The sequence below is a fragment of the Passer domesticus genome, chromosome 33 (genome assembly GCF_036417665.1).
Source record: "Passer domesticus isolate bPasDom1 chromosome 33, bPasDom1.hap1, whole genome shotgun sequence".
NCBI lineage: Eukaryota > Metazoa > Chordata > Aves > Passeriformes > Passeridae > Passer > Passer domesticus.
Window position 1 is genome coordinate 3,590,776 of NC_087506.1, and position 10,700 is coordinate 3,601,475.

Sequence of the window (10,700 nt, forward strand, 5' to 3'; positions counted from 1 at the left end):
GCCGAGCTCCTCCTGTCCCTGATGGAGAGAATTGGAGTCACAAAGCTGGCAGGCACAGCCAGGGCTGAGAGGCTGGCACACGTGGCAGGGAAGCTTGCTCAGGACTGTCACCAGGACACAAGGTAATGATCTTCATTTCACCTCCTAAAACAGGAAAAGCCTTTTGTGCCTGGCTATAAAGGTAAAACCCCATAAGAGTGGAAACTAATGGAAATATGAAGTTCCCTCACTGTGTGAATAAGGCTCATAGAAGCATGGAATATGCTGAGTTGGAAGGGACCCATCAGGGTCATCGAGTCCATCTCCCGGCCATGTGCAGTGACCCCAAGAGTCACTGCATGTGCTTGAGAGCATTGTCCAAAGGCTTCTGGAGCTCTGTCAGCCTTGGTGCTGTGACCATTGCTCTGGCTTGCCTGGGCAAATGACTGTACTGGGTAACCTGAGGTTGGCCAGCAGAAATGAGCATTGCCAACTTCCTATGGCTTGAAGGATTCTTTACTGAGATCAAAAGAGCTCAGATGAGCCAGTCCAACAGTTTTCTTTGGCCTTGGGTGCACAACACAAAGCCAAAGTGTTGGCTAATATTTATCACTGAAGGATCCCAAACATCCATTTCTCCTTAACTTCAGACTTTCTTAGAAATATTTCAGGGGTCTTTAGCCAACATATTCAGTCTTTCTGAACTTGGTCTGCAGATTTCTAGAATGCTGTTTTCTGTGGCTCAATGACCTCCAAATTTCTTCTTGAAGAAAGCTGTGATTTCCTAGTGGCAAAATCAACCCAAACCACCAAAGTCCCCTTACTCTGATGATGAAATTCCCATTAATAGCTGCCAAGAACACCAGAGCAACTAACTGCCCCTGTGCATACATAAAGTATAGAATAATCAAGAGGATGCATGAGGTGTTTTGTCCTGGCTTCCCTGCCAGTTAAAGAAAGGCAAATTATTGTGCAATGGCAGCAAGACATTGCTAATAGGCTCTGACAACAAAGCAGATGTGTTCTGCTTGTTCTCTGGGATCCTTTGATCCCACAGGAGCACATCCACAGTTTCAGAGTGAAATGGTATTTTTCTGTTGCCCACATTCTCCTCTTGCCTCCTGTGTTCATCTGACAGCACTGTGCAGTATCAACTGGAGGTAAATCTCCCTCTTTGCTGAGTAGGTAATGCCTTCTTGTGCAAGGATTGCACATGATGAATTTAAGGTATAAGCCTCTTCTGTTCACACTCTTCCTTTGTTTGTTCACTTTTCTTTCCTTTCCTCCCTCCCTCCCTCCCTTCCTTTCTTAGGCATTATGGACAGGAGATGGTGAAGATGTTGCTCAATCATCAAAAATTTAAAATGCTTTTGGAACGATCTCTTTCCACCAGTGACCTGGAAGATATTCTGACAAGAATGAAGAAGAAAGTAAGTGCTTGGCAGGAGAAATGTCTCCTTTGTGCAAGTATTGCCACTGCTAATGTGAGATCAAACATCCCCAATCTGTCTTGATCTCATTCCTCTACTACTGAATAATTTTTCTCCTGGGAATGAGCTGTTAATCCTCAGCCTGTTCATCTGCAGACCACAAAGAAATTGATGTTATTAGGGAAAAAGTGGGGTTTGAATATTTTCAATATCATTCACAAAGAAGAAAGGGAAAGAGAGCAAATGGGTTTACATTTAAGTGTAAGGCCCCACCATGCTCTCCCTCCTCTGCCCAGTAAAGCAATTAAGTGAGAATAGTGCTTCTGAAGAGAACAGAGTCTTTGCAAAAGATACTGGAAGTAGTAGTACTAAAAATTTCCAAATTTACAAAAGATGGCCAAGTCAATCCTAGTCACTACAGTTACAGTCTTTTGGGAATACTGCCCTGCTGTCAAGCTCTGTGGAACTGGAAAAATCTTGGTGAATTCAGCAGCATCCAGTGGAAACCCCTTTGTTTTTGTTTTTGTTTTTTTTTTTTTGGGGGGGGGGCGGGGATTTTATTTTTTTTATCGACATTACAGAAGGGAGCATGCCTTTCTTCAGGCACAGGGAGAGTGAGTGTTGAACCAAATCCTTCCAACACAATGGGCCAATCCCCAGAGAGTCCATTTTTTTCTGTTGCTTCTGTTGTTTACGAACACTCGTTGCCTGCCAGTTTGCATTATTCCCATTTATGCTCAAGACTAATGAATTTGGGATTTTAGACTGCTGCTCAGTCTGGTAGCACCCATAACCTGCCTTGGGCTATTGAAAACAAAGAGTTGGCATCACTGAATCCCTGGGCTGTTTCCATCTGTAAGTTAGGAAATGTTTCCCTAAGCCTTGGTAGCAGTGATCCTGGTTCTAACTTGTGTTTTAAGCAGGGAATTTCCTATTTTATACTCTAAAGATTGATGGGGTTTCTCTATGTGTTTGTAGGGGATGGAAAACCAGAAGGCTGAACGCCCATCTGTCAAGGAGCTGGTGAAGAAGAGGAACGATGGCTCCAAGAAGCCCCAGGCCACATTGTCTTCTAGCAAACGGTACTGAGCACTTTATTCAGATGTGACAAAGCACATGACAAGCTTTACATGTCTCTTCCTCAGGAAAATCTTTCTGGCAGAGATGGCCAGTGACACAGATTGTTCTCTTTCCCTACAAATGCTCTATGATAAAAAAGTCTACTTCTGCATTACACTGAACACAACTTCTTTGGAGGGGTTTTCACAATTGAGAGACAAAAAGACCCCATTGGTTGCAGCTCAGATGATCCAGTGCAGTGGCAAGGGCAGTGGTATGGAGGCTATGACAGGGCCAAGTTTCTGCTGCCTGACTTGGGACAAGGAAATTCAACCAGGGCTTTTTTTTCATCTGAGTGGAGTCTTTTCCTGATGGGTGTTTTGATGAGAAGTCTCAGTCTAGAAGCAGGATGCCATTCCACAAAGATGCAGTTCTCATGCATGTGGTTTGGCCTGGCTGAATCATGGTTTTCTTGCCCTGAAACAGTATCAAGTTTGAGTAGTAAGTAGCAATGCAATTCCTGATCAACTTCAAACAACAGGTGTCTCAATGTGTACTTTTTGTCTTGATATTCCTGTCCTTCATATGATTTGCTTGATGGACAGCATGTTTGGTTTATTTCATCCTGTGCTGAAATCAGCATTTAAGACAGGAATTTGGTCCTTGCTGTCTCTTCATGGCAGTTGCAGAGCTACTTGTACCTGTTCTCCTCTGATCACAGAGGGGATTTATTTAGCTCTGTCACGCTCAGCAGTGGCAGGAAAGTGACCACATGCCTCAGTAGCATAGCTAGCATCTTTCCATGCTCATGGAAGAGACAGGTTGATCCAGGAGAATTGTTCCCAGTGGGGTTGTTAAGCTGTGGATCTAGTCTCTAGGGAAGCAAATGAAATGTGAGCATAGTTCTGGGGTGTCTGGCTTCTGTTTTTATCTCTGTGACTGATTTTCTGAATCCTTCACATATGACCCTGTTCATCTGTTCAGATGCATCTGAGCTATTTTTGCAGAGATTGTCATGCCTGGTTGTAGAGACACTTCTCCAGAGTGATGAGTTTCCTGATTATGAGACACAAACATTCCATATGAGGAGCCACTTAAACTTGGAAGTAGTGTCTCTCTTTCTCCACAAAGCAATGTGACCTGTGTGCCTTGGCAGCCATCTGAAGATAGATCAGATGCATCTCATCCTTGCTTTTCCTGAGTGAGCACTGGCAAGAATGTTCCTTGCAGATTGTCTCCCAAAATGATTGTCATTAGGTCCACATTGTTTTTCAGAGCCTCATGACTTTCCAGCTTGAAATCACATCATTAGAAAAGCTACTGAAGATGTTTTTCTCACAATTTACTGAAGGTATTATCACCAACAGGTCCTCATTTGGTTTTATTTTCCAGGGTGAAATCTACCTCTGATGGATGCCTCCTACACTGTGCACAAGCCCAGGTCACGTTACCTCCGGTTGAGGAAGAAACGGAGCTGCTCCAGAAGCTTTACAATCTCCTGGAGGCCAAGGGGTTTCAGACGCGCATGGAAGGAGTGTCACTCCTCCAAGACCTGTGCAAAACCAGCCCCCAGCTCATCTCCACTAACATTGTCCAAGTATGTAGGGTATCTTCATTGCTCCTTTCCTTTAGCTCCTTTCCTAAGCCTGTAGCAGTAAAGTTAATTCAGTGTGTCTTGGCACTCCATCCTGGCTGTTTGGGACATGCTGGTCCCTCTTACCCAGGCAAATTTAATTCAGGTCCAGGCTTCAGGACAAGTTATTTCAGTCCAGCTGTATTTGTCTGGCAGGTGCCTATTGATGCTGTTCATCGATGATGACAGAATTTTCTGCTGGTGTGACTGCTGCTCTCTCCTACTCCCTGTTGGGTTAAGTGAAGGCAATCCAGCCACTGAAAGCATGGCAATTATTCTCTAGACCAAAAATGGGTTTACCTAGGAAAGAGAAGATCAGACTGGGTTGGTTTAAACCCAGGGGTTTTTTTAAGAATACTTCCATATACTCCATCTAGTCTTGCACAGGCACAACTCTGGCTCTCATTTCCATCCTTGTTCCTATTCCTCTTGGTAAAGACAGTTCTCACCCTTCTTGAGGGGTCTTTTTTTCTCTTTGGAAAAGGAGGAAAACAGCTAAGGACTCATCTCTGCCATCTCCTCCCAGTAGCTGCTATTCCCCTTTCTCCAAGAAAAGGTGCCTGATGATGTGTCTGTCAAGGGACTGAACCTGCTCTAATGAGGGCTGTACAGCTCATTAAATTCCAGAAGTCTACCTGTTACTTAGAGAAATGATCTGCATCCTGGAAGAGTTGATCAGAGTCCTGCACTTCTCCAGATACTGCCGCTGAGACAAACAAAAGAAAACTTAGATCTCCTCCTGCCATAGTTTTGGCAAAATCCTAATTGCCCTCAGTACTTGAGGCAACTGTGTAGAAAATCGGGCATTGTAAACATCTGCTTCCATACTTCTAAAGCAAAGGTAGTCTTTAGCATGAATAAATGGAATGGATTTAATGATTTCTAGATGGAGAGAAATACCATAGGAACTATTCTGTCCCCAACCAAACCTCTTAAAAACAGAAGAAAATCTTTCTAGCAGCATGAGGTTGTGCCACCATTCCAGTGAGTGGCCCACAGGAAAACAGTGAAATTGTGCAAGCAAGTGCTGACCTGACAGAAAGGATCACTCTCATCTTTTACATTGCTGACTGCTACATCCACTCTTCAAACAAGGACATGTGAATTCAGCTTTCTTGTTGTTTGTTCTCTTCACAGATTTTTGATTATTTTGTCCTGAGAATATCTGACAGCCACAAGAAAGTGAAGCAGAAGGCGCTGGACGTGCTGGCTGAAATCACAGGCGTCCTGAAAGATGCCTTGAACCCGGTGATCATTGGTTTGGTGGAAGGAATAACGAAGAACCTGAACTCCAAGGATCCCAGGGTTCGTGCTGCAGCTGTGAAAGCATTGGAAGAATCCATTGCTCATTTAGGTAAGGCTGAGCCCTGGCATGGACTCTCCTCACCTGTGTCTCTGTCTCTCTGACACAAGAGAGTGCTGAGTGCCTTGGTAGCTGCTGTTGTCTGTGGAAGGCTCCAGCTGGCATCCCCCAGAAGCTGTGCAGGTGCAGTCCTTATGCACCAGTCCCCCAACAGGCTTGAACGTGATCAGCATTTCCCAAAAGTCCCAGGAGCCCTTGGCTCTGTGCTGCCTGTCTGAAGAGCAAGTCCCAGACTACAGCTTTGCTACAGTTCAGAGGCAAAGGGGGTTTGGAGTTTGCTTGGGCCCCGTTTGACTTCCCAAATGAATAGCTTTGCTCTTGGCATGAAGGGAGACTGACCCATCAGAGCTCCTGCAGAGCAGCCACCGGGAATGCTCTACATGATAGGCATTAGCTGCCTATTTTCCCCTTTTCTTCTTTGTCTTGTATTTTCAAAGGGGAACTTAGGATTCCCCAAGTTCATTTCTTTATAACAAATAGGTATAAACCCAGCTGTCAATGATGCCCTGTTCCACATGTTGTTTTGCATGGGGCAAGATGTCTACAGCAGTTAACTACATAGGCAAAGGCTGCTCTCAATTCCTTTGCCACACAGATTTATGTCAGCTCTGAAAATGCCACACTGGGGAAATATGCCTGAAAATAGGAGTGTTGAAGAGGCAGGTGTTCAAGGGGAGTTGCCACTTTCTCCTCCTCAGCTGCTCTGTGAACTCAGGAACTGCCTGACTTGGTGCCTTTCTGTGTCCCAAGTATGGGGTTCTTCCTTTTTGCTCTGGGATGCAAAACCATTTCACTACTTACATGTGACTGAACTCTTGATGTCCCTGATGGGCAATGTTTTAACATAGCTCCTGATACAGCAGACAACTTTGCATTTACAAATGTGAAAGGAGAACTTTTCTTTTGCAATTTAAATCCCTGCCAAGCAGGCTGGAAGGAAAGAAGACAGGATTCAAGAATCAGTAGAAATGTACTTTATTTTATAGAATGGGGTTGCCCCTGCCCTTTCCCTCTGCACTGTCCCTTGTCCTATGGCCTCAGAAAAGTGAGCAGAAACATGTGTTTCACTTGTAGATAAAGTGTCACTGCTGAAGGAGTTCAGCTACCAGTGGAATCAACTGAGTGGCCAAGCTCTGCTGGATGTCACGGAGTGTATCACAGGTATGGCTTCCCCTTCTAGGCCAAGAGGTCTTCCCAGGGAGTATTTACAGGCAATGCTTGTGAACAGACAGCAGAGTAGCTCCTCCAAACCAGGAGGTGCTGAGCTTGTCCCTCCAGCCCAGTGCCCAAGGCAGGTGTATTTGGCAGGTTTCCCTGGCTGCTGCAGAGCTGTGCAGCATCTGAGATGGGGGCAGAGCTCGGCCTCGGGGCTGAGCTCCCACTGGGGCATCTCAGAACCCAGCTCCAGGAAAGGGAGGGGCTCAAAATACCCCAGGTGGCTCCTCTCTTGGAAGCTCAGGGACATCTGTCATCTTTTAGGGAAAATGGTGGCAAATGCTGTTTCAGGGGATCAGTTTGTTTTGTCCTCACAGAACTCTTGTTTTTCTCTTGGAAAGCTTTGAGGCTGAACTGTGCAGAGCCTGGGGTCACAGCTTAGGTCAAAACTCAACAGATGTATTAGAGGCAGGGATTTAGTGCAAGGCAGCCTTTGGGGGCAGAGGGGCAGAAGCAGAGTGCTGAGGCTCCCTGCCTGTGCTGCCAAAGTGGCACTGGACTGAGCATTTCAGGGTGTGCAAACAGTGTCTGCCTGTGTCAGCACTGTCCCAAATGTTACAAATGCAGCTGATAATTGATTCCTCAGAGGGGCTTGCTATGTCAGCAATAGCCAAAGAATGGGAAAATTATAATCCCAATATATACTAGAGCAGACGATTGATAGTCTTGCTTTATCTGGGGCTAAAGCCACTGCTAATTAGGCCAACATCTTTGAATGCAAGGTTTAATACACTTTGTGTCTCCATTAGGAATCTCAAAAGGGCATGTTCAGTGATTGGGAATGTCAAAGGCCTTTTAAAGAGCTTTGAAAAAAGTAGATCTCCAGCAACAGGGAATTTAGTTTTACAGATCTTTTGATCTCTTTTTCAAATAAAGGAATGAAACATAAATTAGGACTACTTTAGAAAAAGTAGATGTTCTCTCTGAGATTTAATAGGAAGAGACAGCTGTTCCTTACCTTCAATAGTCACCAATATCTTTAATTGTATTTAAACTCAAGTGAATTCCCATGTTAAAATGGGTACCATAACCCTTTTCCTGCTTAGCACAATTGGGGTTTGGGTACTTTCAGGAGCTGTTTTAATATTGATGACTGCCAGTGGATTAAAAGCTTAGAGAAAATAAAGTCTCTTCCACCACAGAATAATAAATGGCTACTAGATAACATTTTGCCTGATCAGAAAATAAGAATGGTCTCCAGAGCTTTTCAGGATTTGATCTTTCAGCCAAATCTGCCATGCAAGGAGCCTGTTGGTAGTAAATTTTTGTCTGTGATATAGTTTGGTTCAGAAAATGAGCAGAGAGCAGATTTCAGAGACAATATGAGAAAACACTCGTGTTTTGGATGAATTTCAGTCCCCTGTGTAGCATTTTGTTCTTTCTATGCCCCTACGTCAGTGGACATTATAAGAAAAAATGCCATTAAGATTGGGAGGGGAAATGGCATTAAAATGTGGAGATGCTCAAATGCCACAGCAATGGGGTCTAGCTAATTCTCTAAGACGCCCTGAGGTTTGAAACAGCTGCTTGTTGGAAGCCCCAGAAGCACTCTGCCAAAGACACCAGCTAGTCACTGATGTTTCCAATCCAACTGTCAAGCAGCAGCCGTCTCTGGTGGGCAGGAGTTTTGAGGTGTGTTCTAATACTGCCCTTTGCTGTGTGCCATTGAGCAAAGGGAAGAGCCAGATTAAACGTTTGGCACTTGACATCAAAGTCATGAAAATGGAATCATCCCTTTTATTAGAAATCTCTCAATTTTCTGTCCATGGTGCATTTCCGAATCTTCAGTGTGGGTTTAGACAACTTCTTAATGGAAATAAAAAGCAACTGGACATTTCATTCATTGCTCATGCAGAAAGATAATGTGAAATAATTTAGTAAAGGGACAAAGTCTGCCACAGGGACAAGGCTGTGGTTGGATAAATTAGTCCTGAGGGGTTGGTGGTTCTGTTTCCAGGATGATCAGCTGCTTTGCCCGTTTGTGGATCATGGGGCTCTGTGCTATTTTGCTGATCTTAGCCAGAAGGCTTCCAATTAGCAAATGCAGAGGTAGATCCCTGTTTGCATTGAGGCTGATGGTTGAGAAGCTGTGTCTCTCTCCCGGCAGTGCTTGTGGAGTGGGTTTATGCCAGGAGCCCTGAAGTGGTCCAGCACGACGCCCTGCCCGTGCTCTGGTCCTTCCTGGAGAACAAGGCGCTGCCGGTGCGAAGCGCCAATGTCCGCACTGTGGCCACCAAGCTTGCCTCTGCCCTCCACAAGGTGATGGGCACCAAGCTGAAGAGATGTGCTGCCAGCCAGCCTCCACATGTGCGGGAAAACCTCTCCAAAATGTTGGGCTGGTGAAGGCATGATGTTCTCCAGAGAGATGACAACGTGCTGAGTTGGACACCTCCAGATCTGCCTTGTTAGCTGTGCCAAAAGAGACCAAATGCTAAGGAATGGTGTGCACCTGCCCCCTCTCTCTCCATCGCCCTTCCTAGTCATGGCATGGGGGGCCTGAAGCAACTCCAGACTGAGGAAAAGGTGAAGGCTGATCATGGCTCAGCCTCACACAGAGGTGAGGGGGAGCTGGGCCAGTCTCTGGTGGGAGGAAGGGTCTTGTGGCAGCCCAGAGAGCCTGTGCACATTGCCAGGGAACAGCTGTGCCCTGCATGTGCCCCTGCAATGAGCTGTGCTGCTGCCAGTGCCTGTGGAGCTGGAGGGCTGCTCAGCTGTGGGGCAGGCAGAGGAGCAGGAGGGTGCATGTGCAGCTGAGCCATTGCTGGAGAGCACAGGGCTCTGGGCTCCCTGCTGTCCCAGGGCAGCCCAGAGGCCAGGGTGCTCCTGTGGCATTCCTGTGGAAGTGGGCCAGGGTTTTCCCTTGTCCTGCCTCAAGTGCCTGCCAGCAGGAGCATGTTTCCCTGTGCAGCTCTTTAGAAGTTTGCAGGATGTCTTTCCCATGAAATATGGAGCTTTAGCTGCTTTAGGTTTGCATTGTGGCCCCTGTTAAAATTTGTGTCTCCATTTTGCAGATCTGACTGGTTACAGTCTTACTGAGAAGGTTCCTCTGGACAATTCCCATGGTGCCTTACCCACAAAGTCCTTGCCTGCTGTACAGAAGAGCTCTCTTTTCTCCAAGTTCAGGAAGAAGCTGCTGCCTGTATGAATATTGTTTGAAGAACAGGATTTATATGTTAGGTTTTGTAGTAGATGTACATATGTTCTGATCCTTAGATGTAGTTTTGAATAAATGTGTTTTGATTGTACCTTTAAATCTTGATTACATATTTTAATGGTATATATTTTATACTGATGATGAAAAAAAAGTAAATAAATAAATTAAATTTAAATAAACCAGGAGAAGAATGTGAGACCAGGTCCTGCTAGCCTAGAGATGGTGGGAGTGCAGCTCACTCAATGTGCCAGTGTCTCACCACATCCTTTCCTCCTCACTGGGCCTCTCCTCTTCCTCTTTGGCCATGTTTTCTTTGTGTCATTTGTGCTGCTCTTTGTTACTTGGCATTATGACAGGGCCACCTGTTGACTTGTTTGGGGGACAATGGATCCAAAAGATCCTGTATAGTCAAAAGCTTTCTACATAGGTGTGTTCTGTGCTCAGAAAAGGCCGGAGAAAAGAAACAAAGAGAAGTGTGCCCAAACCCCAAAGCTTTGCTCCTTTGCAGTCTCACACAGATCTGGCTCACGGGTGTCTTCAATCACAATTTCATAGGTAAGAAGAATTCGTGTCTTTCACTGGGAAAAGATGCACTGATTTGGAAAAACCGTCTGTATGTATATTTACCCAGGACAGCAGCCCAGCTGTGTTGTTTGCACCTTGTTTGCAGAAGGATGAGTGCACTGGGAGGCCAATAACAAGTGACAAAGGTTCCTCAAATCTGTACTGCAGCCTGGGTGCCATTCAGCCCGAGCTAGGGGACAATTTGTTCATCATGGAACAGTGCTGGCCACTGAAATGAATTCCTGCACAGCTGGAAGAAGCAATTCTGGATGCAGCTCCAGCTGTTGCTGGGCTGCATGATCA

At 45.5% G+C, this 10,700-nt stretch overlaps 1 protein-coding gene across 1 annotated transcript; it reads left to right on the forward strand.

The window, feature by feature from the left end:
- Window positions 1-3,865: 3,865 nt before the first annotated feature.
- Window positions 3,866-9,932, forward strand: LOC135288496 (TOG array regulator of axonemal microtubules protein 2-like). The gene is made up of 5 exons (XM_064401882.1): window positions 3,866-4,065; window positions 5,239-5,455; window positions 6,539-6,625; window positions 8,787-9,236; window positions 9,691-9,932. The coding sequence occupies exons 1-4, from the start codon at window positions 3,994-3,996 to the stop codon at window positions 9,020-9,022; spliced, it is 612 nt and encodes a 203-aa protein (XP_064257952.1). The 5' UTR covers window positions 3,866-3,993; the 3' UTR covers window positions 9,023-9,236; window positions 9,691-9,932.
- The last annotated feature ends 768 nt before the right edge of the window (window positions 9,933-10,700 follow it).

What these genes read in the sequence shown, in the direction of transcription:
- LOC135288496 (XM_064401882.1), top strand. Translation starts at nt 3,994, where the DNA reads ATGGAAGGAGTGTCACTCCTCCAAGACCTGTGCAAAACCAGCCCCCAG. An exon ending in TCTCCACTAACATTGTCCAA is followed by an intron (nt 4,066 to 5,238) that starts GTATGTAGGGTA and finishes TTCTCTTCACAG; the next exon opens with ATTTTTGATTATTTTGTCCT. An exon ending in AGAATCCATTGCTCATTTAG is followed by an intron (nt 5,456 to 6,538) that starts GTAAGGCTGAGC and finishes TTTCACTTGTAG; the next exon opens with ATAAAGTGTCACTGCTGAAG.